General features: G+C 42.6%; 1 protein-coding gene across 1 annotated transcript in view; it reads left to right on the forward strand.

The window, feature by feature from the left end:
* PAPPA2 (pappalysin 2) overlaps nt 1–27,906 on the forward strand; it is a 350,680-nt gene that overhangs the window by 287,237 nt on the left and 35,537 nt on the right. The window contains exons 19-21 of the mRNA XM_004706814.2: nt 2,962–3,097; nt 5,387–5,496; nt 18,713–18,784. Coding sequence (XP_004706871.1) covers nt 2,962–3,097; nt 5,387–5,496; nt 18,713–18,784 — 318 coding nt within the window. The remainder of the gene's footprint in view (nt 1–2,961; nt 3,098–5,386; nt 5,497–18,712; nt 18,785–27,906) is intronic.

The raw sequence follows: 27,906 nt of genomic DNA on the forward strand, positions 1-27,906 counted from the left end.
TTTGATCTCATGGCTTATTGTTCGGAGGAGCATAGACCTTCCTAGCATTATTGTTCACCTGATAGGCCTTACTATTATTAGACTGAATGTTGAACTCCAGGGGTGAGTTCAGTTTCAGTCTTGAAAAGTGACTAAGGGTCCTACTCATATTGGTTCTACCAGCTTGATCTTTTTATGATTTAGCGTTTTGATCCACATTTTCCCTCACTCTATCCAGGATCTTCTATTGTAATCCCAATCAAAGCAGTTAGTAGTGGTAGCTGGGTACCATCTAGTTCTTCTGCTTTCTTTGGTTTAATCAGACCATTTGTACTGATTGTGCATCTTTGATTTTATTCACTCATTTTTGCTTCAGACACAGAGACACCGAGAGTTGCACCTTAGATTGTGGCACACACCTTTTAAGACCCCTGTCACTATCCACCAAGGTGGTATACAAAACGGGGACTTTGAGGATTGTTGTATCAATTGATTAGATATTCTGAGACTGTGGTGTTGAGCCTCCAGGACCAGTAATTAATTCCCTTAAGTCCTTTGTTCATAGCTAAAAAGTTTTCATAACTTTGTCCCCTAAATGCTCTAATATCTGCATGTATATGTTTGCAGCACATATAAATATATATAGAGAAATATTCTCTGTCAAACCTAAATATCTGTTGCAAACGATCTCTTTAAAGTGTTACAAAGATGTTAATTTAAAGACTAAGGTGCACCTGTTCCCAAGCCAAGGTATTTCAATCACCTCATATGCATATGAAACCTTGGCAATTAGTGAGGAAGAGTTGGAAAGGATTAATGCTGCTGGATCATGGTGTTGGCAAGGAGTATTAACTATATCACAGACTCCTAGAATAACAAACAAGTCTGCATTGGAAGAAGTATCATGATACTTCTTAATACCCCATAGAAGCAAGGAGAGTGAGACTTCATCTCACTCCCTTGGGGCAGGTCATCAGGAAGGGGTACCTATCATACTTGCTAATGAGTAGGGTTAACAAAAGAGGAAGACCCCCAAGGAGATGGACTGACATAATGTTTGCAGCAACAGGGCTCCAACGGAACACTTGTGAAGGTGGCACAAGACTGAGTGATATTACATTCTGTTTTACATAGGGTCACTATGATTCATAATCAACGTGACGACATCTAAGAGCAACAACAGCTAACCTCTATGTATTCATGAAGTCAGTCCCATTCATCTCTCACATTTCTCAGCTTGCATGTCTGTCTACGCAAAGATGACTTATTGAACTGCTTTGGGTCATTGTCTACTCTCAGTGGCCACTTGAAGAATGTTTAATAGAAATGCTTGGGAGGATTCCCAACAGGCAGGACCTTAGCAAGGCCAAACTCTAACATGGCGGTTAATATTATTTGTCAAGGAATTCAGAAGATAACACATTTTGAAATTGTCTTTCCTAAGATTCGACCTGTTTCTGAGATAAGAACCTGATGGTTGGGTACTTGGGCACACTCCAAAGTATTCTCATGCACGGCCACTGACCTCCTCTCAGGCACGCCCACTGACCTCACTGGACTAGGATTGCTGGTATTATATTATTTCATAAAACAACATCCAGAGCAGAAACACGAGTTCCTCAGTGTGTTAGTCCAGGTAGACTAGAGAAGCAAATTTATAGATACTCATATGTGTATAAGAGAAAGTTTTATATAAAGGTTAATTGTACATTAAGAAAGCACCCCAACCCGGTCCAGTCCAAGCCCATAAGTCCGATATTAGTCCCTATGTCTGATACGAATCTCTAAAGTCCTCTTCAGACTCAGGAAACACATGCAATGATGCTGAATGCAGGACAATCACAGGCCAGTGGGTAGAAAGTCTTTGGATCCAGTGGTGTTGTAAGCATCGCAGCGCTGGCAGGGGTCTCCACATGGCTTCTCCAGGGTATGGGCTCTGTCAGCGTAGTGCCATGTGTCTTGTCAGGTCTTGTCAGTAGAACATCATCTCAAGAAAAGAGAGAAGTGTCTCTTATCTCTAAGAACGAATACCGGATTTCCCAGAATTGTAGGAGAAGGCCATGCCCACACAGAGGCCTCACTGGCAATGATCCGATTGACAGACTAGACTCCACCCCTTCACTAGTAATCCTCTCAAATTGACACCAGATTATGTAACTACCACACTGAGCAAAGCTAAAAGTGCTGTCGGACTGTATCGCAGTGTGCAGCATTGCAGAGTAAGCCCTGCAAGACAAATGTGACTAGAACATGCCAAGAAATGGAATCCCAGAGAAACCAAACACACCATGTGCACTCATGGGCTAAGGAATCAAAGCCAGAGGGAGAGTTGTGTGTAATTTTGAAATCTTACCTTCTTGGGCTTTGTGAGGTAAGTGTTAGCCTTTTTGTTGTGCCCTCGATAAAATGTCTTCCCAATGCTGAGTGTGTGCGGCCAGGGATTGTACCGATCAGCATGCTCCTGAGGACAGGGGTTAGCAGGGAGCATGAGATCAAAAGCAGTAATGTCCCTCGAGGTGTCCACTTACAATGAAAGACAAAGAACACCTTCAGGAAAGATATGAATTGATTTCACCAGACGCAACCCATCTTGAAAAACTCTGACAGTTGCCACCAGCAAAGTGGCAAATGTGTGTGACAATAGAGATGAATCAATGCAAACCCATACCATGTGGAGGAAATTTCCAAAAATATCTCAGAATAACTGGGCTAAAGTTGACAGCCTATCATATTTTTATATAACAAACATGTTCATGATTTCCTTATGGCAAAAAGGAATTATCCTTTTGATGTTTTTTTTTTGGGGGGGTTGCCTATTGCAATAGTGAGGTTTTTTTGTTTTGTTTTGTTTAAAGAGTGTCATTTAATACAGGTTCTAGAAGTTGGAAAATACTGCCATCTGGCTAAGTGACTCCCTACTTCAACTCTAAATAAAATTAAAAAAAAGAATAATGGAGATTTCCTTTAACTTTGGTTTCCTAGCTTCCTATCCTCTGCACTAAGGAAGGACTGTGGACCAAGGAGTTTGAGTTGTGTGAAAACCTGCAAGGGGAATGCCCACCACCTCCCACAGAACTGAATTTCGTGGAATACAAGTGTGAACACGGATATGGTATTGGTAAGAATGGGAGGGGTGTTCAAGGTTGCTCCCATTCCCCTTGACTTAGGCTCAGTGTTCTCCCTAGGAGTGTTCTCCCTCAAAAAGTAAGATGATTCCTAGTTGCTTTGGTAAAAATATAATTTATAGCATTATTATTCTTCCATGTGTAGAAAGTCAATCTGGCTGCTGAGCCATTTGCGTCCTGTCTGCTCATATGGAAAAGGAGGCCCATGATGGTGCCTTCATTAAAGCATTCAACTGCCAAACAAAATGCTAGTGGCTGGGACACCACCCCCACCCCCACCGCCAGTGGCTCTGCAGGAGAAAGATGTGGCAGTCTGTGTCTGCCACAATTTACAGCCCTGGCAGCCCAATAGACTGGTGCTACCCTATCCTTTGAGGTTGCTATGGGTTGAAGTCAACTCAATCACAATGGGTCTAGTCTCTCTGGTCATTGCAGGACACGAAGGGATGGATCTGTGACAGGATCGGTGGTTCCAAAAAGAGAGGTGGGGGTGTGTAGCCATATGCCGCGTGTGTTATGGAATCTTCCACGCTCTCTGCACTTGTTACTGGAGCGAATCGTTCCTGGAAAGGACAATTCAATATTACACTTGCTTGTGTTGCTCTTCGTCCATCCTTTCTCTGCAGGAGACTAGGCTCCGGAGTCTTTGGGCAGCTCAGTGCTCAAGTACTTGCAATGAAAAGTCCCTGTGGCCAGACCTGATTTATAGTAATGTTGACTCAACTTTGCCCTGGCTGGGGCTGAGCACCACAGAAGAGAGACAGTTTGTGGGAAACCACATGAGATTGCCCATCCCTTCTGAACAGCCCAGGCAAGAAGTGATCATTATAAGTGTGAAATGCCAATGCTATACTTAAAGTTCAGCAAAAACCTTCATAGTTTCTGGAGTGTTCTTTACCATCCCCCAGTTGTTCTTTTCACTGTGACCCCTTGTGGTCTGGCATGGGGTGGGGGGGTCAGGTGCACAGATTAGACCCCTTCAGGGGTCTCTCATGAACAAGTGCTTATCTCCCAAGCCGTTCATTTCTGCATTAAAGTATCATGCACTCGCCTGTCCAGAATGCTTTAAAATGATACAGCTCTTTTGATTATCATAAAGGTTACTGAGAAACAGAGAGTGAGAGCTGAAAAGATAGGTCGAGATCAGCATACCCAGTGGCACTGGGCTGATTCTGACTCAGAGTGACCATATAGGGCAGAGTAGAACTGCTCCCTAGGGGTTCCGAGACTGTACATCTTTATGGGGGTGAGAGCCTTGTTTCTCTCTTGAGGAGCAGCTAGTGGGTTTGAACTGCTGACTTCACAGTTAACTTCCCAATGTATGACCCCACTATTTCTCTAGAGCCCCTGGTGTTCATCACAGCTAGATGACAGAAGGCCTTGAGATTTGTCTTCTTGCAAGAGAATTTTAGAAGATTCTTGGACTCCACATACAAGAGAACAGAACAATATGTTTCCTCGAGAGGCCAACACGTGATCAAATAGTCTGCTTCTTTCCCCCTTTGTTTTCTCTGTTAACCCCATAGGTTTCTTGGTTGTCAACAAAATTATCATCAGTTTAGCAACTTTTATAAATTTGCCTTCATAAATTCTGGGTTACTTTTTCCCTTAGCTAGTCAAGCTCTGGATTAATGGGTTATGCTTTGGGCTGCTAACTGCAAGGCCAGCTGTTCAAAACTACTATCTACTCCATGGGAGTTAAGAAGAGGCCCTCTACTCCCATAAAGAGTTACAGCAACAAAAACCCATAGGGACAGTTCTACTTTGTCCTTAAAGGTCACTATGTGTTGGAATCAACTTGATGACAGTGAGTTTAAGTTTATTTATTTATTTAGTTTTTAGTAAAGCTCTTACTTACTCATTGCAGCAATTATAAACCTCTAGAAGATCAGTTATTCAGGGTTGGTATTAAACATATTTAACAGACATCAACAATTAGAGATAGATTTTGACTGGCCAAAGTGCTGGAGGTCAACCGGATCCGGAGTTCATTTTGTAACTACTGAGTCATGCAGAGTTATGGTGATCCTAAAGAAGGCGCTATAATGTACTGAGTAGAGAAGGGGGCACTTGGGCCAAAGAGACAGAGCTTGGACCCATGCAACTATCCCTACAAGTACACAGTAGAAGAATATCAGCCTTTTCAATTAACATCATCTTTATATGACAACCAATCATGTAGAAAGCAATTGTCCTTAAATAATCAAAGCCATTGATTCTAGGATGGAAAGATTGAGATCAGAGTATATTCAAGTCTCTATCATATATTTCTGTTTCCGCAGGAGCAGTGTGCTCCCCATCATGTGTCGTCCCCCCAAGTGATCCTGTCTTGCTGCCGAAGAACATCACTGCTGACACTCTGGAGCACTGGATGGAACCTGTCCAAGTCCAGGTGAGGAAAGGGACACTCTTCTTGGTCGAAGATGGGAGGCAACTGAGTGTCTCCCCACTGACAGGGTCTTCCCTGAGGCAATTTCTGGGATGGTCAAGGCATCCTTAAAGAAAACAACCCCATGGGTCATTTCTAGAAGGGAAGTCTATAGAGAAAGAAGGATTCTTGAGGGAAAACAGAGCATATATCTAAAGAAAAGCTTACAAGATAAGCTAGAAGGAAGATTCTGAGATGTAATGAACACTAATATAGAATATACATATTATATAGGAATAATATCTATAGGATTACTATATTGAATGCTAATGAGAAGCGTGCCTAGAAATATTAAATGAAGCTCAATAGATCTTCAAAGGTACAAGAGAGGTGGAAAGGGAAGACAAGTTTGAAAAGAGGAAAATAGAACTACTTTGATTTTTAAAGCAGAGAAAGTAAACAGGCACTAAGTAAGAAAAAAGCATCCACCCTACCCCTATCTCTCACTCCCCCCAACCCTGGACACCCTGCCTCTCCGTTCTCTCCTATTCAAGACCCCATCATTAACTACCAGCCACTACAGCTCCATCTACTAGCCTCTTCTCTGGGCTTTCGGTTTGCTGTCTTTTCCATCTGAAGTGGTCTCTCCTGAGAACTTCCCACCCCGCAGGGCTCACTGGTGTCTGCTTCTCTTCCCCACACTCCTGCCACTGGTTTGGACCCTGAGTAGATCTTCTTCTCCCTCTCCATGGACCCTTCCAAGCCATTCTCTCTCCCATGCCCCCAAACTCACCCAGATTTGAATCTAATACCAACAGCACTAACTGAACACCACTCAAATGGCTGCTGTCCTCTGGTGCTTAGACCACTGCTCCCCTTCCTGTTTATTTCTTGAAATGTATCTCCAAGGTCAGAGTCACTTTGGCTAATACTCAGAGTACTCATTAATTTCAGCATTCACATTTTAGATTCTTCCAAAAGACTGGCCAGTCAGTTCCATGATCTCCTTTCCTCTACTGATCTCTCCTTTGCCCTAACTAAGCTTCTACCCCCACCCCCATGCCCTGAGAGTATAGGGCTTAAACATAACCATTATTATTCTCTTAGTGCTTCCTTTATCTCAGTTTCAAATATTTACTCTGACTAACTACAAGCTTCTGTGTATTCTGCTCACTATCTTGACTCAAGCAACACTCAAGACTCCACTGGGATATTTCCATTCATTGATTTTTGACACTCTTTTATTTTTTCCTTTGTTCTCTCATGTCCTCATGCCCTCTTTATCTAGCTTGTCCATTCCATGGCTAGGTACCATCACTGAGCCCTAGTTTCATAGTACTCTCTTGGCTACACCCCACTATGTACAGACTCTGTGTTTGAAGAATATGTACATCTATGCTGACAAGGTTCATTTTAAGGCCATGAACATTAGTCTCAAATGAACCACACTGACCACCCAGCAATAAGATGGCATGTCCTCTACTATTTTACTGAACATGAAGGAGCCCTAGGGCTGCAGTGGCCAAGTACTTGCGGCCAACTGAAAGGGATCACAGCCAAACTATATGGCTGTCCACAGTCTGCAGACCTGTCTAGTCATGATTACTTCAGCGGAACCGTTAACAACTAAGTAAGAGAGTGACATTAGCTGCTTCCAACAATACAGGGGAAGGGTTGACTTAACCAATTGGTTTCTCAAAGGAAAAGACAACAATCCTTACAGGAGGGAATTGAAAATTTTGAAACATAACAAACACTTTTGTGCCAAGATAACCAAACTTGGAGCCACTGAGTTGATATGGCCTGGTAGCAACCCCAGAAGACAGGACAGAACTGCCCTGTGAGTCTCTGAGACGCTAACTCCTTACAGGAGTAGAAAGCCTTGTCTTGCGCCCGTGGAATGACTGGTGGTTTTGAACTGCTGACCTTGCAGTTAACATCCAGTTCATAACCACTGTGCTGCCAGGGCTCCTATTTTTGTTCCAGAGTCCCCCAAATCAGTATCCTTTAGGCTAAAACAAAACTCTTAACTCAGTCATGAACATAGATATCATTAGGTGACGAAACAAGCTGTTACTTGAGATCTTCTCAGCTCTTTGCTCCATATTGTGTAATTAAGAATGTTGTTTACAAAATGCACGTGGGATACTTCATGTTTCAAAAATTGAAACATTATGGTCAAGGAGAAACAAGGAAATAAAGCAATGAGAACAATGGACATAATGACGAGTGTTCCTCTATCTAGCACAGTAGCAGCGTCAGACTCTCCGAGATGAGAGTATGTGTCAATAATAGGTGATTTCATGATGGGATGCAAAATCTCACTCCGTTTTTATAAATAAGAAAGAATGATGTAAATACCAACTCTGTTGCTAAACAAAATTTCTCTTGAAGCCAAACCCTTTCCATCCACATTGATCAATCTTGGAGACTAGTCCATATTGTACTTTATTTTAAATTTGGTTTTCCGGTAGCTGATTAAGAAGGAATCTTGAAAGGCAAATCAAACCTTGAACTCTGCTTCTTTAGTAAGCACCCCGGAAAAATCCACGGTAACACTTTGATAAACACTGTTATTATAAAACACAATGGTGGAAACATAAATAGTTTAAGTACGAGCTATAGCTATTTAGTGGATTGTTCACTTATTTAATGCAAATTCCTATCATCCTCCATACTTCCAGCACCTTTTCATCTGGCAAGACTCTACAAAAATGCATTAAATGGCATCATTTTCTCTAGTCTGCTTACAGTAATGTCATTCTTTGTAAGAAACATGATACCTTGAATTTGGATAACACGTTAACATTTTCAAAATTGTCTTCAATAAATCAGTACACTTAATCCATCACCAACAATCAAGGAAGTGAGGGTGTCATCGTCCTTATTTTTTAGATAAATTAGCTTACATGACGGGCAACAATGGAGCAAGAGCTACAGCTCACATGATCTGATTCCAAATGCAGTGTGATTTCTTCTTCCTCACTCTGTTCCTAGTGGTCTGGTTATTCATCCAGCCACCCATCCAGGCATTGTCCTGATGTATGTCTGGATGGTTTGCCTATAGAAAACAAGATTCTCCTTATTCACACAACTCCCGCAAAAGTCTAGAAGGTAATATAGAAGAGCTATTTCCTGATAATTCTACTTTTCCTTATCTCAAAAGTGGATTTTTCTTTTTAAAGAACAAGCTAGCATGTTTTTTAGGTGCCTACTGAATTTATTTGTCTTGCTTTTGATGATTCTATTGGTTTTTATTTCTCTAAATTCTCCCTGACTCTTAGGGTGACTTTTTCCTTATTATTATAAAAAGGAGAATTCCTGAGAGCTTGGGTCATTTGGTATGTTGATGAAAAACAAGGTAGCAACTGGCAAAACCACAAAAGTGAAGTCATCCGGGGTTCAAATATGATATGACTTACACTTGGACCTTCGAGGGCCCATCTGCAAGGATGAGGCTATAGTACCTCCTCTTCAGGGCTGTCAATCAAAGTTAACAATAACACATATGAAATGTTCTGTGCAGAATCGAACACTTAGTTCTGAATAAGGTTAACATGAGATTTCAGTTAACTTCTTACAAACCTTTGCTTGGAGAGTTCCTCCAGCTCTGAAAGTTACCCCTTACCTTGATGAGACAGATACATATGTTTCTACGGGGCTTTCTGCTTTTAGATTTATTTTTGTGAGAAGACAACATGCATTGACTATTTATTTGTCCTTTATTAGTACTATATATAATGCATATTAAAATTATATATATAATTTTAAGTGTCTCAAAAGCTTGCTGGCTCTAGAAGACAATACATGAGGAGTTCAATGTGCCTAAAAGGACTTTCTGGGCCTTTGTCATGATAATGGTGTTTTCCTCCTTGTCCTAATAATAGATAGGGAGTTAAACCATTCTGTGGTGAGGACCCGAGCCCTTGTAGTGCTGTGGGTTAGATATTCGTCTGCTAACCACAAGGTCAGTTGTTCAAACCCACCAGCTGCTCCAAGGAGAAAGGGGAGGCTGTCTGCTTCCACCATGTTTACAGTTTCAGAAACCCTCTACAGGTTGGCTGTGTGTTGGAACTGACAAGGTGGTAGTGGATCTGGTTGGGGTTTGGGGTGGTGAGGCTCCCCGAAGAGAAATGCTCCAGCAGACCGGAGGTACCCCAAAAGAAAGAACCGCTGGCAGTGCAGCTCTCCAGCCTGCCAGCCAAGGAGCCTGGGAACGGGATCCAGGCAGCTGGGGTAGCCACGGGCAGCCACTGGGCTGTCGATGGCTGGCTTTTCAGAAGCAGATCACCAGGCCTTTCTTTTCCATCCCTCTGGGCAGACTGGAACCACCAGCCCTTCAGTAGGCAATGTAGGGCCTAACAAACCATTTGTACCACCCAAGGACTCTTACTTTAATCCCAATTCCCTGTTCAACCTGTCCATTTCTTTAGGGGAGGCTTGTTGCCCTCCTCATCGTTCATCCTTCAGATTTCCTAAGAGGTGAAATGAAAAATGGTTCCAGAATATAGTTGTTGAAGGAAACTAAATACCCCATCCAAGAGGATGGCCCCTCCCTCCACAAGCCATTGGTTAAGACCAGCCTTTCTAAGGCTCGGTTTTCAGGACTGTCTCACCGACTCTGTAAGGCAAGCTTTATTACTGTATGCCTTCCCAAGAGGAAAATCACAGTTGAGGAGACTTGATAAAGGAGTGGCCTATTCGGAATCTGATTTCCTGGGGGTTTTGTTTGTTTGCTTTTGTTCTAAAAAATGCCAATTGTTTGCATGTAAATGAATATGTGAAAGGGTATTTCCTTCTGAGATATCAAAAATCCATCATGCCATTCATCTTCCCTATTATTTTACTGCATAAAATCACTTTCATGGGCTAAACAATGCTTACTGGTTATGTTTTAGAAATATCATGGTTATTAATTAGTATGAAATTGATCGATCATGAAATCAGGATGAATCGAGAATATTGGCGATTGGAGTGCAATAATTTGAAGCATAGAGCTGGTGCTTCATGATAGATACAAGCTGGAGATCACGTGATGGAATTTGGCGAAACCAAGCCTTCTTTGTTACACACATCTTTTTGCATCAACATAAATGGCAACCAAAAATGTGCACTTTCCCAAAAGAAATACACAGACATCCAATGCACTGCATCTGTGGGCAGAGATGATGCAGAGACTAGTGCAAGACCAGCAGCTGAGTGTGGGACAGACCACCCACAGCCATACATCCGTTCAGGTTGAAGCTGAAGAAAGTTAAAGTAAGTCGATGAGAGCCAAAATACGACTTGGAGTATATTCTACCTGGATTTTGAAACATCTCACGAACAGATTTGACGCACTGAGCAATAATGACTGTAGACCTGATAAGCTGTGGGATGAAGTCAAGAACATCATAAATGAAGATGCCAAAGGTAGGAAAGAGAGGCAAGATCAAAGCGAATGTCAGAGAGACTCTGAAACTGGCTCTTCATCATAGAGTAGCTAAGGCAAATGGAAGAAATGATAAACCAAAAGAGCTGAACAGAACATTTCAAAGGCATTTCAAGAAGACAAAGGAAAGCATAGTATGCAAAGACCTGAAGTTAGAAAGCCCCAAAGGGAGGACATGCCCGAGCTTTGAGCGGCAATATTAAAAGCTTCGATGAGCCGCTAACTGTAGCATCAGCAGTTTGAAACTACCCACCGCTTCTCAGGAAAAACACTAAAGTTCTACTCCCAGAAGAGTTACAGCCTCAGAAAGCCTCAGGGGAAGTTTTACCAAGTCTTATAGTCAGAATCAACCCCATGGCAATTAGTTTGTTTGTTTGTTATGAGCAAAATATATAACTGTGCAAGATGCACCAAAAGAAGATGGAAGGAATTCACAAGGTCACTGTGTGTAAGTCAACAAGAATTGGTCCACATGCAATTATTTCAAATGTTAGCGTGTGATTGATCATGAACCAATGGTATTGAAGAAAGAAGTCGCTATTCTGAAGGTATTTGTGAAAAACAAGGTTCTGGGAATTGAGAAATAATGGTTGAAATGTTTCAACAAACTGAAGCAGCACTGGAATCCTCATTCTACACCAAGAAATCTGGAAGATAGCTACCTGGCCAAACAACTAGAAGAAATCTGTATTTGTATCCATCCCAAAGAAAGGTAACCCCAAAATGCACAAGTTATAGAATCATAACAATATCACGTGCAAGTGCATTTTAGCTGAAGATTATTCAATGATGGTTGTAGTAGCTCACTGACAGGGAACTGCAAGAAAATCAGACTGAATTCAGAAAAGGGCATGAAACAGTATATTATTGGTGATATCACATGGGTCTTGGCTGAAAGCAGAAAATACCAGATGTTTACTTCCTTTTTATTAACTATGTAAAGTCATTCAACTATGTAGACCATAACACACTATGGGGAGTTTTGAGAAGAATGGAAATTCCAGAACACGTCATTGTACTTATGCAGAACCTGTACACAGACCAAGAGGCAGTCATTAGAACGAAATAAAAGAACGGTGCATGGTTTAAAATCTAGCAAGGTGTAAATCAGGATTCTATCCTTTCGATCTGAATGCTGAGCAAATAATCAGAGAAACTGGACTGTATATAAAAAAAACATAACAACAGAATTGGAGGAAATCTTATTAACAATTTGCAATATGCAGATCACACAATCGTGCTTATTGAAAGTGAGAACTTGGCTCACTTGCTGGCAAAGATGAAGGAATTCAGCCTTCAATATGGCTTACAACTTAATGTAAAGAAAAACAAAATCCTCACAACAGGAACAATAAGTAACGATGCTAAAGAATAGATTGATAGTGTCAAGGATTCATATTACTTTGATCCATAATCAATGCTCATGGAAGCAGCAGTCAAGGGATCAAGTGACACATGCCTTGGGAACATTCAGTCAGACGCCTTCATGTAGTCAATAAAACACAGATAAAAGAGATCAGTATCTTTCTGGTAGCCTCTAATTTCAGCCAAGACCCATTGACATTAGCAATAATAGTCCTTGTTTCACATTCTCTTCTGAATCCACCTTGAACTTCTGGCAGTTTTCTGTCAATGTGCACTGCAGCCCTTCCTTAATTATCTGTAGAAAATGTTTGTTACATGAGATACGAATGATATTGTGCAATACTTTGCACATTCTTTGTTATTGGATTTTTTGAAGTGCACATGATTATGAGTCTCTCCTAGTTCCTTGACCAGGTTCCAGTTTCCCAAACTTATTGGCATAGACCAGGAATGTCAAGCTGGCAGCTGCGGGCTGTATGTGGCACCGAGGTAAATTTTTTGTGGCCCACGATGCTCTGAAATAAAATGAAAATAGAAAAAATTGTTATGAAGAACTTAGCGCTAAGGGGAGATGGAGGCAATACCATACACACAATTCCCTCGTTAACCCTTTAACTGCTGAAGACAAGTATATACATGGCCTAGTACCTTTCTTGGGGGCCTGTGGACGTGTATAAATGTGCTGACTCAGTTCTGGGGACATTTGGAAGCGATATGTCTGCCACTCTCGGTGTCACGTAATGTAAACAGATCCCAATAGTGAAAAGGTTATAAAGAGCATTCTGGGCTGTGCTGTGATGAATCATACCTAGCGGCAGCGCTAGGTAATGCTTTTAGAGGGAAGCCATTACGATTGTGCATCACGTTTGTCAGCTGTCCAACAGTTTGTGTTTTTTATTAGTTACTTGGTATATTTTCTAGCCACAACATAAGAGGTAAGTGAAAACTAGTAGGAAGAAAGCGCTGGCAAGTTTTAGGTAAAAAAGAATAATTTTTGTTTTATAATACATTAAATAAAATAAATGTTTAAATAAAGGCAATTATATAGTGTTGTAATTATCCTATCCATATTCCTGAATCCTCACTTCAAAATATAAATTGAACAAAATTTGTAAATGTGATGTGGCCCGTGTGAATCTTGCTTATTGCACCAAATGGCTGCATTTTAATTGAGTTGGACACCCCTGGCTAGACTAATGAGTACTTCCATGTTGCAACTGTTGATTGAAACATCTCAACGGGTATACCATCAATTCCTGGAGCCTTGCTTTTTGCCCATGCCTTCAGCACAGCTTGAACTCCTTCCCTCAAGCCGCCTGTTCTTAATCATCTGCTACCACTGAAACAGTTGAACACTGACCACTTCTTTTCAGTACAGTGACTCTGTGTATTCCTTCCATCTTCCCTTGAAGTTTTCCTGCATCGTGGTTCACCCAACTCCCATACAATCTTTCAATATGGAAACTCAAGGTCTGAAAATTCCCTTCCATTATTTCAGCTCAGGTAAATGCTGAGCATGTTCTTTCCTTTGGGGTTTCAAGCTCCAGGTCTGTGCATATTTAGTTATAATATTCTACTTCTTCTTCTCAAGCCATCTGTTGAAATATTCCGTTCAGCTCTTTTACTTCATTTTTTCTGTTCACACTTTAACTACTCTGAGTTCAAAGGCAAGTTTCAGACTCTTCTGCCATACTCTCTAGGTCTTTTAATTCTTCCCACCTTTTAAATGACCTTTTGTTTATATATATATATTTACACCATTAACATATATTGCCTGGTAATAAAATTATATAAAATACAAAGGTGGAAATGGTGAAGGAAAGAATATTAGAATAAGATAATTGACAGTAAAAACATATTCTCTTCCTTTTTTCTCTCTCTCTGTGATGAGATATATTCTTTTATGTGGCCTTTTGCCTTGGTTCTTCGGAAAAACAGCTTGAGAAATGTTTCTTTTAAGTTCTAAGGAATGACATTTTCCCTCATTTTCTAGAAGGTTTTTTATTGTTTTACTAAGTTGATTGGCATTTTGGGTAAATTGTAAGCAGTTTGGGTTGACAAATTTTGTCTGGTCTGAGGCTTCAGCCTGCTATTTGATTGGTCTGAACAGAGACTGTTCAGTAGGCTAGGCAAATGAGGTGAATTGAAGCCTAACTCTACCTAATATGCAAATGAAGTGTCTGTGGCCTACTGAGAAGATATTGGTCAGTTTATGGCTCTCTTGGAAAGACATGTCTGGAAATTTCTATATTGGAGCCTGCTCAATAACCTAGAGGTCGGCAGTAGAAAGAAGCAGCAAGAAGAAACAGAAGTAATTAAAGGAAAGAGAAAAAGAGAGAGCAAGACAGAGAGAGAGAGAAGAAAATAACCATCCAAAAGAGTTGTAAAACTGAAGACAGTGAGGGCTCAGTGACAGAAACAGTGGTGACAGGCCCCAAAGTGACCCAACAGCAAATCTGATAGTGTTAGATTGCCCGGCCCAAAGAGCCAGCCTAGGCAGAGTGAGGGGAGCGTGTCCTCAGGGTGCTGACAGCAGTGAGAGAGCTGTCCAGCACTGAACATGGGAGATCCTGTCGACAAACTTCTTGATTTTCTAGTTATAGCCTGTTAATCCTAAGTTCAAATTGTCGTCTTCTCCTTCATAAACTTAATGAAAGTTAACCTACATAACTGGCAGTATAGCCTATGTGTTCTGTAATAGCATTACAATGGGTTTTGAATCTAGCAAAGAACTAGCGAGTGCCTGGGAAGGGAAGGCTGGTGAAAACTCAGTAAAGGCTAGATAGTGTCTTCCACTTCACAGAGATCCTGCTTAAGCTGAACGTCATTCCCATTATCCCTTCTGAAGTTGGACAGATTCTACTGCTGAAACTTCCTATCATTGTTCCTATGATTTTACGCTTTCTGGATTCTCTTCTTCTTCTTCTTTTGTCTGCCTCTCTCTGTCCCGTTTTAGAATTTTAGAGGAATTAAAATGAATCAACCCTCGGCCTCGCCGAGAGCAGGGGATGGGGTGGGCCTTGGGAAGGTACGTGAGATGATAGTCAATTCCAGGTGTTCTGCTGAGTTCTGGCTCTTGTCTTCACGTGAGGGTGTCAAAGCTAAATATCCCTGGATGTTAAGGACTTGCGCCTTTCCAACGACCTTCACAACCAGTTTTGAGCTCTTCAGAGGTGCTGACTAGGTTTGTGGATCTTCAGATCTCTATGCTCCCTGCAAATTCTGCCTCTTAGTGATAGTGATTTATTTTACATAAATAAATTGGCTATCTGATTGGGGAGAGTGCATGGAGGTCTTTAATGCATGCAGTGCTATGAAGAGGACTAATGTTGTCAGACATTTTCTTTTCAAGTTTATAAATCATTGTATACTTTTTCCATTACTATTATCTGGGAAAATCAATACACTGTAAAACATTGATACATTAAATAAGATAAGTCCTGATTGCTGCTAAGAAGTGTTACAGTGGAGCCTGTTCTAGAATGTAAACAATAATCATTTATACTTAGCAGGGTTATGATTCATATGAAAATGGTTCTGCTCAAATGGCTTTGAGTGGAGGAAAGTAATTGACTTTTTTCGGTAAGCTGAACACCCTTCTTGTGCTTGCTCATACTGTTTATTTGTTTTGTTAATTATTAAAAAGTGTATTGAAAACTTAAGACAAGGTACACCCTACATTATTAATTTTAGAGGTTTAAAAAAATCATAATTTTAGTGGAGTGGATTTTATCATATTTCTTTCCATTTTATTAAAAGAAATTGAGTATCCTGGTGATATCTCAGCTAGGGCTTAGACTGATAACAGAGAGATAGAGAGGTGGTTCCGACCCACCAGCCATTCTATGGGAGAAAAATGGGGCTGTCTCCTATAAACCATTCAGCCTTGGTGGCCTTGTGTAGGGTCTCTATAAATAAGGATGAATTCATTGGCAATGAGTTTGTTTTTCTTTTAAGAAAAGGGTGAAAGATGAATTTTAGTGTGTGGTAGTATTCCAGGAAAATATTCTATTTCCATGACTAACCAGGAAGTATGCATTCATACTATTATTGTTGTCATCTGCCTTCTGGTGATTTCTAACTTACAGTACTCTATCGGACAGGGTAGAACTACCCTCTAGGGCAGTGGTTCTCAACCTGTGGGTCGCAACCCCTTTGGGGGTCGAACAACCCTTTTACAGGGGCTGCCTAATACATCCTGCATATCAGATATTGACATGACAATTCAACACAGTAGCAAAATTACAGTTATGAGGTAGCAATGAAAATAATTTTATGGTTGGGGGTCACAACATGAAGAACTGTATGAAAGGGTCGGGGCATTAGGAAGGGTGAGAACCACTGCTCTAGGGCTTCTTAGGCCACGTAGGTGAATATTGCCAGGTCCGTTTTACTGCAGCGCCACTGGGTGGGTTCTAACTGCCAACCTTTGGATAGAAGCCAAGTACTTCACAATTGAGCCATGAGGGCTCATTACATATCCGTAGTCCTTCCTATTGATCTCTAATACAGAGTTCCAATCTGAAGATTGCAAAGGCTGAACATTCTAAACTCTTTAACTCCCAGTGATTGTAGGTATTATCTCGTGTAAAGCTCACGTCACACCAGGGATTCGTTTCCTTCCCCTGCACTGAATTCTTCTCGCACTGAGTTAAAACGTGACGATGAAGAGTGCATAAGGTGGACTGGTGGCAGGTTTGGGAGAGAATTAAATGTTCTCTTTAAAATCTGCAGGGCCTCCTTTTGTCCTGCTGTGCATCCTGTGGCATTTTGAAATGAAACTACTCAAAGGAGAAAGCTCCATGACAAGGAGTTCTTGTTAAAAAGAGTAGATGACAGAATAGTTGTTTCCCGGGGCGTTCCATGGAAACGCCCATTTGCAATGAAACTGCGGGGTTTCCTCCACGTGCTTGCCCTCCCCGCTTGAATGAAGGCTGATGCCCCTCCAGCCCCACTGGCTTTATTTCAGCGGAGTGGGATTTTATTCCCTACGAGAGAGAATAATAATGAACAGAGAATGCAATTTCACTCCAGTCCTTGCCTGGACACTCGCATTTTAGGATGTAGAATTTCTGAAATCTGTCACGAGTCGAAAGTCGATGTCGCCTGGATTTCTTGGAGAAAAGTTAGCAAGTTTCTCCCGAGTGGTTCGCCGCCACAAAGAGGGAGCCACACACACGAGGCATAAAGACAAGACCGGACGAAGACTTTAAGTGGAGCGAAGATTTAAGAAGCTAAGTAAATGCTTCCATCACAAAGAAGCATGTGAAGAAGCTGAGGACGTTTAGCAATAGGACATAGGATTTTATAAGGGTTGGGTAGCAGTACCCCATTGGGGGGCCTCCTCCCCTATCTTGCTTTCCCATTGGCCGTTATTCTTGCATCCTGATTGGTCCGTAATCCAGCATAGTGGTTGGTCTCATTTTGCATGACTTCAGAATTTCATTATCATATGGGGCCGTGTCAGTTGGATAGGTCATCTATCTGGAGGAGACTTCTAGAATGATAGAATGGATAGTGTTAGGCAATTTGGAAGGAGTCATCCAAATCTCTAAGTGCCCTTGACAGGATAAGGTGGAATGGGCCAGCTGGGGCGAGATCGGGATGAGTTATCCTCACAGGACCAGTGATATGGATCAGGTGAGATGATTAAGGATAGGTCATCCAGGCCACTAGCTGACCCTGACAAGATCTATTTTAATAGAAGATAGTAAGATATTTCTTGTCCAAACATCATATGTCTCAGCATTTAAAAGCCCATAGCACTTATGTTTTGCATTAACTGCCCCCCCCACACACACACACACTTTGGTAGTGGTGGTGTGAATAATACAGAAGAGCATACCTCCATTGAGCAGTTTATGCACCTGCAGTTCAAGGTAATTATATTCTTCAAGCTGCCCTGTCATTCCCACCCTCCCTTCCTGACCTGTTCTTCCGCCTTTAATGTGAACTCCCAATCCCCCTGGTTGTCTGTCTTGTTTTCTGCAATGCTGTTGGCAATTTGATCCTGTATAGATAGGACAGTACTTTTCAATCAGCAGAACTACCTCACTACTTCTTGTACTCTAGTATTTAAAACTCAGAACAGAAGTTTCAAACGAATTGACCAACTATTGTAAGCCAAATTAAATACGTTATACTATTTAGGATGCTTTTCAATGATGCCCATGACATAGCTCCCTGGAAACGTTGGGACCCTGTGGTAACAGAAGGAGGGGATTATCAAGAAACAGATAAACCCCTGTTCGTGAGAGTTTCTGTCTTGGCACCACCCCTCAGGATTAGGTATATGTCCACTGGAGTGAGTCAACCTTGGTATCTTAATAGGGCACAGTCATGGTCTCCCTACTTAGGAGCTGGGGCGGGGTGGGTTGCATAAGTTCAAGATTTGTCTGCTCCTTGTATTTGTTCACAGTGCTTGCCTTCCCTCTTCCCTTTTAGAGCATCCTGTGCACTGGGCGTCGGCAGTGGCACCCAGACCCCTTCCTGATCCACTGCATCCAGTCTTGTGAGGTAAGCCAGCCTCCCCCACCCCACCCCCAGCCCAAACTAGAGTTGCTCAACGCACGGGGACTGGAATGCATAGAAATCGGGATCTTGCACACACACCCCACACACACCCCCAAGGCCCTCACCCCTCCACTGTTGGTCTTGTAAACTGAGCCTCAAGGATCCATCAAGTTCACAAAGGCCCTGAGGCTAGTGTCCTGGACTTCATAAAGTGAAAGCTCCAGGCATCCCCTTGAAATGACCTGATGAAAATTAAGTCAGAAAGCAAGTTAGGCTTGCATATGGTTTTGCACTTCAGTATGTGGGCCCCAGAGGCATTATCTACAGGATCACACCTCTCCGGAAATATCTGACTCCCACCTTGGAGATAAGCTTGACCAGAATATCAGCTCAAAACCACAAGTCTTTGACTCAGCATGTCAAGGCACTACATGGAAATTACAACTGCACTGATAAAGATTGGTCTATGATCGGTCAAAGTCATCCCCCCCCCCCCCAGTTTCTTTGTTAACACTCAGCTGAACATGCTCCTACCCTGGGGGAGTTGTTGTACCATTTGCTGTTGTTGCGTGCCTTTGAGTGGGTTCCCACGTACAGCAGCTCCGTGTGCATCAGACCAAAACACTGCCCATCCCCCAGCCATGTGTCAATCTTGTCCTTTAGAGGTCTTAATCTTTTCCACTGAATCCCTTAGCTACATTAGCCACAGTGATTGCAAGGATAAAGGAGAACTTTGCTGAGGGACGCTCACCCTGGAACCCAGATGTGAGCAAGGAAGGATACTTTCTATGCCACCCCACTGCAGCCCTTTCACCCCAGGAACAGCTTGTGGCAAACATAAGTACTCTGAACTCAGTCACCACAGGTTGGGTCATCCAAATCTGCCCCTGGAAAGAATTCAACCACTTAGCAGCAGTGCTTGGGTAATTCTGGCTCCTCTATTTGGTCTGCAGAGAGAGCCTTTCACGGCCCTTGATTTCCAACATGCTTCCCTACCACACACCCAACCTGGACACTTACTCATCTTCTATTCTTCTGTATCTCTGTACTTCTCCAGACCCAATTCTGGGAAACCAGGAGGCCCATGAGGCCAAATGGCGGGGAGGGGGTGGGCTGTGACAGAATAGGGAAAAGTGTATGGGGAACTGACAGTGAGTGGATGGGGCCAAACTTTCGTGTAGAGTGTGCTTTGCTATGGCGGAGGCCAACAAAATAGCTCCTCTTCTGCTATCATTAGAAAAACAGATGGCAGTGGAGGGGGGAGGCAGGAGAAAGAAGAGTGAGTCTTACGCAGGCAGGGGTGAGAAGGAGGAAGAGAAGGCCATGGAGGGAGGGAGAGAAGCAGAGAGAGGACTCTCAGCGATCTGGGAAGAGATCAAATTAATCCCGAAATTCCCTTCTGCTGCTTCCCATCCATGACTGCAAGGAGGGTGGGGGTGGGGGGGCTGGAGGACAGGGCTTAGAGCCAGCTGCAGTGTTTCCCAAAAGGTTATGATAGAGAACTTCCCCCGTTTTCCTCCCCTCTTTCCTGCACCCCAGTGTGGGCCCTGTGTGGGTGTGTTAAAGGACAGAGTTGAGCTCAAATGAGACATTTTATCACCCAGCCTCTAAGATGGGTTTTCTTGCTTACTTTGCAATACAAAATATACTTCTAAGAAGATCTCTTTTGATATTCCATCTTGCCATCTAGTCTGTTCTGGCTCATGAAAAAAGAAAATCTCCCTGGGTCAAGTTAATTCCAATGTGCAGCACCTCTATATGGAGGGTTTCTGAGATTACAAACCTCTACAGGAGCCGACAGCCAGTCTTCCTTCCGTGGAATGGCCAGGGGGTTTCGATCGCCAACCTTGCAACTGAATGCTTATCCCACACCCCCACCAGAGTGCAATATCTCAGTCTTTCCTACTCTGACTAAGCCCAAGAAACCCATCACCTGTGAGCTCCTTCCCAAGACTCCCTTCTTGTCACTTCTGCTTCCCTGTCTGTTTCCCACTTTGCCACAGAGAGTGTTGCTTCAATTCCCCATCATTCTACACAGCTCGCGGCAGTGCTCACACAGAGTCACGCTCTGTGGCGGAGCCCTAAAGGATCCCTAGCGTGAAATCTGTACAGGAGTAGATTGCGAACGCTTTTCTCTCACAGACTCTCTGGTCGCTTCAAACCTCCCCTGACTTTTCAGTTAGCGGCTGAGGTTTTAAACATTATACCACCAAGACTACTTCCACCACAAGCCCTGACCCCCATAGTAACATTCTCATTGCCATTTCAGTCCCTATTCTAGCAGCAAGAACATAGACGATATCCACAATTGGAACTTGTTCATACATTGCGTTCTGTGTTCCATGGTTTCTTATAGTTAGCTTTTTGGACCTGCACACTCCTCGGCGTTTTATTTCTTGTGTAAAAACTTGGTTTGTAAAAAGGCTTGGGCCTCAAAGAAATCCAGATTCAATTCTTGATTCAATGGGAGGTAGGGACAAATAAAGCTTTTGTGGAGAGTTGCTCTGCAGGATTAGTAGGCCATGCACATAAAGCACTTAGCACCAGGCCTGGCTGTTGTTGTGAGCTATTGGGCACTTGGTGACTTTTTCTCCAATTAGTCAATGAAGAGTGGAAATGGCTGGTGTGGCCGTGGGATAATTAGGTCCACACTTAGAGGGCAAGAAAGGGACTGAAACCGAGAAAAAGGGGAAATGCGTGTCATTCTTGGGTGATTCATTGGGCTTCATAATTCATAGTTCGCTGGAGACAGCTAACTGCTGCACACCATCAGTCACCAGATTTGTACGTGAGTATCTGCACTCAGGTAAAGATTCACAGCCTCCGAAACCCATCGGAGCCATTCTCCTCTGTCCTGTAGGATCATCACTAGGAGTCAGAATAGATGCAATGGCAGTGAGTTTGAGTTTCTGATCTCTATTCTCTCTTGGGGAGTGCTGGCAGCATTGTTGGGTAAGTATTGGACTGCCAACTCCGAGGCCAGTGGTTCAAACCCAACAGCTGCTCTGAGGCCAAAGGGTGAGGCTCTTTACTCCCATGAAGATTGATAGTCTTGGAACCCCTATGTAGATAGGGCTGCTATGAGTCTGAAACGATTCAATGGCAGTGAGTTTGGGCTTTCTGTTCATCCCTAGCGAGTCTCTGGGTGGTGAAAATGGTTAATGCATTCAGCTGTTCACCAAAGGATCAGAAGTCTCAGTCCATCAGAAGAGGCCTGGCAACCTAGTTCTGAGAAAGCAGACCCTGACAACCCTCTGGAGCACAGTTCTGTGCAGTCAACCAACTCCATGGCCATTGTCGATGTTTCCACTGGGCATTCCCTCTGACTGTGTGCTCCCTACTGGGGGCCTTCACATTGATTACCTGGACTACAAGAGTGACTTCCTAGCTGTTCCCCTGTTTCCAGACCTACGTTCATCAGTGATGCCCGTTCTTCCTATGGTTCTTTCTGTTGTTTCTCTTTTGCTGATCATGGTCACAGGAACCCAGCCCCAACTCCTGGATTATTTTAATTTAAATCTGATTCTTTTGCAGATAGTGATTGGGCCTTTTGTCTTTCCCAATCCTTGCATGAACTCTTAGCTCTAAATATACCAACCTTTATAAAGCAATGTTTTAGAATGTGCGAGGACTTTATGCTCTACATTCACTCAATCTGCAACTGAATGTTGGTCATGCCTTCTGGGTGATCCTGGCGAAGTTCTTAGTCTTTCTTCCTTCACTATCCTCAGCAGAAAAGGGGGGTGTTGACTACATACTACATAGGTAGTCAAAACCTCAAACTCATTGCCATCAAGGCAGTACCGACTCAGTGACCCTGCAGGGCAGAGTTGAACTGTCCCTGTGAGTTTCCAAGACTTTTAAGGTTACAGTGAGAATAAATAAAATAATCTAGGCAGTGCGCTTAATACAAAATAGCACATAATACCAAAACTATGAGTCTAACACAAAATACCAAAAAAACCACTGAGTTAATTCTAACTCATAGCAACCCTCCAGGACAGATTAGAAGTGACTCCGAGGGTCTTTTCCCTGTGGACGCACTGGTAGGCTCGATCTTCTTGTCAACAGAGTAGCACCAGAATCTCACCTTCAGTGCATGATACAGGCAGTCCCTAGGTTAGGAACAAGCTCCACTCCTCCATCTGTCATTATGTCACACTTACATGTCAGTTGGAACAATTTGGTACAGTTCCTATGTAACATTAGTAACTAAATTACTTTGTAAATAGTTTAAAGTAGCATACCTTTTTATCCATAAAGATTAAATACTTTCAGATACACGAAAACATTTTAATAGAACGTTAGGGGCTGTCAAGTGGGTTCTGACCCATAGCAACCCTATTCACAACTGAAGAAAACACTGCCTGGTCCTGGGCCATCCTCACAATGGTCCCTGTGCTTGAACCCATTGCTGCAGCCACTGTACCAATCCATGCCGTGGGCACCTTTCTCTCTTTCACTGTCCCTCTATCTGAGCAAGCATGAGGTCCTTCTCCAGGGACTAGTCTCTTCTGACGACATGCTTTCACACACGAAAGCTATGATACTTATAATGATAACATGTTGATCCAGGTTGCCCAACCATGCCAGTTTGTCATGACAGACCTCTAATTTTTAATATAATGGGTTTGGGGGGGTTGTGGTTTGTTACTATGGGTGGTATGTACATCAGCTGTTTGTAATCTGGGGATCCCCTGAAACACACACTAATTATTATATATTTTCATTAGCAGTCACAGATTTAATGTGCCTGTGTCTTTGCACAGCTTAGGTCCCCTTTGTGAATCTCCAACCCCTACTCAATATTCCCTCTGAGTCACTGGTTCTCACCTGGGTCTATTTTGTTCCCCCAGAGACAATGTCCAGAGACAATTTTTTTCACAAACCAGAGAATATGCACAGGCCAGAGATGCCGTTAAACGTTGTACAGTGCACAGGACGGCCAAACATGCCAGTGGTGCTGCCGGGAGAAACTCTGCTATGAGTGGACTCCCATTCTTCCTTCAGCACACTTTCCAGATAGATATCCTTTCTATTTGGAGTATTTCATAACTAGCACCTACCCAGCCACCCCCTCCCCCAATGACATATAATGAGTTTTACAAAGGGGTTTCAAACACTTGTGGGAAATTCCATGATCTTTTAATTCCCTTAGTTTCCAGGAACTTTTCAAAGTCCATTTGTATAACCATACTGAGGCCTGTGCATGACCACTTATCTGATCAAAATAATTGATTTTGCAGTATGTGTCTGTAGCAAAATGCTATGACAACACGGATGCCGAGAACCATTTCTTTTACACTGCTGTGTGATATCTCTATTTAACCTAATCTGTGAAATGGCTGTGTCTCAATATGCATTCATTGATTGAAATAATAATAATTTAATTTTCACATTGCTTAGAAATATGCAAATGTGCAAATCAAATTACACAAATACAAAAACTTTCCATTATAACTGGGTGGGAACAAGTGCTGCTCCTGTTAGATGTTGTCGAGTAGAGCATGTTGGTTCCCTAGCGCGGAGATAAGGAAGGAAAGATGAAGTGGGGGAGGAGGGTAGTGGAAAGAAGGAGGGAGAGAGAGAGACAGAGCTTAGAGACTTTTCTCTCATTATGAAAATAACTGGAGTTAACATTCACACCATGCATTGCTACGGTGATAATATCAGATCACCATGTTACGGTGCGTTAAAAATAAGGTCGCCCCCTTCTTTTTCCCTCTCTCCTTTCCATCCTTCTTTCCTTCCACCCTCCCCCTCCTTCTCCTTTTTCCCTTTAGTAAAACCGTGTTTATTAATTCTATCAGAGTCCACAGTCCTAGGTTCCACGTAAAAGAGCAGTTGATTGTCTTGGGGACGGAACTGGGTGTTAAGGTCACACTTGCAGCCTCTTTTGCATAGAAATTATGCATTTTCTTTGTGAGGGATGGCGAGACTGGCGTGCTATTGACAGACGGCAGGACTCTGCTTTTCTATGAGCATGTATTTCACACAAATTCATCCTATTCTTCCCACCAACGTCCATTTGTCTCAAAGGTTCTGATATCCATTCTTCAACCCTATGTTGGTTTTTCCCATTTTCAGAAGGAGGGCAGAGACAAAATGTTTTCAGAAGAATCGGGTTCAATTTCTGATTGTACACTGCAACTATGTATAGTCTCAGTCAAGCCTGCACATAGAACGCCTGTGAAATTAGGTGATATAACTGATATTAAGGCATAGTTTAAGTTGCCAAACATAAAGAGCCATATGTCTTGCATTTTGGGAAGACAAAGTCACATTGAACAATATATTAAAAATCACGCCTATACACTATAGCTGTATGAATCCATTCACTATGTACTGCAGATAGTTGTGATTAATTGATGTTCCACTACAATTTATAAGGCTTTCTAAAAATAATGGGCGGTGGGTGGGGAGGGAATGGGGGACAGGGGATTCCAAATAAGAGCCTCTGGGCATTCGCTGATGTGCCTTCTGTAAATTCTTATACTTGCCCTGGTAGGTCCTGATCATGTCCCCTGTTGCATTACTTCAAGAGCATCTGATGGGTTCATCCTTTGCACAGTGTGGGGACCCACAAGCGTTGTATCCCATTTGGCAAACTCCAGCAGCACCTGTTTATACTCCTCTAAAGAGAGGCTGCGACTGAAACATAGACCTTTGCTTTGAGATCCTTCCATTAGAAAACATCAAACTGATCTTCTACGAAGCCCAAATTTTCACAGTAGAAGTGAAAACCAGAGGCGGAAATCAGGGAGAACGATTAGACAGCCTCTCCAGGGCAGAATCAGAGACTTTGTACAAGACATGGGGTGCAGGAGGAAAGCTGGGTTAGGGTCTGAAGACTGGCTTGAACTTCAGTTCCATTCCTTATTATATAGGATCTTAAATAATTCTGTTGCTTATCCAAAGTTAAGTTTACTGGCTTTAAAATTACATGAATACAATTTATCTCTTAAAACTGCTGTCAGAGGCCAAGTTCAGAAAACCATGGAGACACACCCATGAGGCTGCGGTTTGGGCCTTCCAAGAAGTCATACCTCATTAAAGTATTGGTCATGCTAAGTTTTCAGGAATCATGGCAAACTTACCCTTGTCTCTGGGGAGTTTGTCGTTCCTGTGATTTTGGTCTTGGGTCTGCCCGTGAGTCTTTCTGGTCTAGATCCCCTTCCTTGTCCTTGATTAACCTTGACTTCTCATTGACTGGATGGGTTACATTTTGGAAACCTGCCCTTCCTTGCTATCTGTGCAAGCCCAGTCCTGGTTTTGGTTTCATGACTTCCATGCTGGCACTAGCAAGCAGAAGAAATTCACTCTCAGATAAAATTGCTAAGAGAGTTGGTGCACGTACTTCCTGTTCAATATACTTCAATTGAAATATGCTGCCGTTTATTGTTATAGACAGTTCAGTTCCTTCAACTCATAAAGACCCTGCAGCACAGAGGAGAGCTACCCTATAGGGTTTTGTGGGCTCTAATCTTTACAGCAGCAGGTTGCCGGGTCTTTCTCACACAGAACAGGTAAGGTACATAATTTCATTTATCAGTAACGTTGCTAACCACAAGGTCAGTAGTTCAAAACCACCAGCCACTGCATGGGAGAATGCTGAGGCTTTCTGCTTCCATAAAGACAGAGGTGGTTCTGCCCTGCCTTATAGTATCGCTATGAGTCAGAGTCAGCTCCATCACCTTGAGTTCTGTTTGGTTTGGCTTCTGCTACCCAAGAATAGTAATGCTGCCCCCCCCCCCAGTAGTTATCATGGTGAGCTAGGCAATAGAGATAGAAGAGCATAAGTATGAGAGGCTGAGGAACCGAGCCAGTCAGGAGGCATCTTGGGTATAAAAAGATTCTCTTGAGCCCTTATCTGATCATTTTAGAGTTCCAGAAAGAATGAGACTATATAATAAACCCAGACAAAAAGCAGCTGAAAAGGAAAGGGGGCTGAACAATAAAAGCTACAGATCTAAAATGGTGGCTTCTGTACTCAAGAAAGCCCTCGGACAATTTCTCTAAATCATAGTTGTATATTTAGGAGGACTATGCTCTTCTCTGTGGATACAATGTCCGGTGACGGAATAATTGGTCAATGAGATCAAAGTGATGCCAGTTTCTAAATGGATCAGTTTGATCATTCCAGTCCACATTACAGATCTCTAATTTAACCAGAGACACCTTGGTCGGGCAGTGCAGTAAAGCACGAAACTGCTAACTCCACAGTGCGAGCCCATTAGCCGTTTCTCGGGAGAAAGACGTGGCAGTTTGCTGACAGCTCTCCATCACAGGAGGTCACTGGGAGTCAGGAAAAAAGAGGCCAGGGGGCGTAGTGGATTATATATTGGGCTGCAGTTGAAAACCACCAGCCTCTCTGTGGGATAAAGATGAGGCTTTTCACACTTACAAAGGTTTACCATCTCAGAAACTCAAAGGGACAGTTCAACTCTATCTTGCAGGGATGGCTATGAGTCACAATCAACTTGATGGGGGTGAAGGAGATGAATCAGGATCGACTTGGCCATGGGTTTAATGTAAGAAGGCACCTAGGAAGTTGCCCAGATTGTGATGAGCTGGGAGGCTGTTGAGTGGAACGCAGGTGTTGTCCTGGCTACACATTGTCTTTCAATGTTTCATAAGGACACTGGTTCCCAGTGGGAGTTGTGAGAGATTAAGTGTGCTCAAGGGGCAACCACGGTTTCATCAAACACACAATCATATATTCAAAGAAAAATCAGCGAAGGTGCATAATAAAATTGCAGGCTCTTAGGTTCAGTCCCACCCTTTTTACACCTCTTAGCAAGTCCAAGATTTTGAGTTTTTAAACAGGTGCTGCAGGTGCTTCTAATGCAGGTGGTTCTCCAGCACATGGTGGTTCACACGGCACAAGGGGTAGTAAATATCTTCTCAGATAATTGCATATGGCCTGCATGACCACCCTAATCACAGCAGGGGAGAAAAGGATCCATTTCCCAAGCAGGCTTGAATAAGTTCAGTATCTGGCAGATGATGATAAAGATACAATTATTATAAGCTAGAAAATGATGATTTAAAAAAATATATACTTAAAATAAAAATTATGTATTATGTATACCTCATTATGTATTATGTATACCAGCATCAGGATG

Source organism: Echinops telfairi, unplaced genomic scaffold, assembly GCF_000313985.2.
Source record: "Echinops telfairi isolate 266 unplaced genomic scaffold, ASM31398v2 ScPeMD7_7424;HRSCAF=8462, whole genome shotgun sequence".
Lineage (NCBI taxonomy): Eukaryota > Metazoa > Chordata > Mammalia > Afrosoricida > Tenrecidae > Echinops > Echinops telfairi.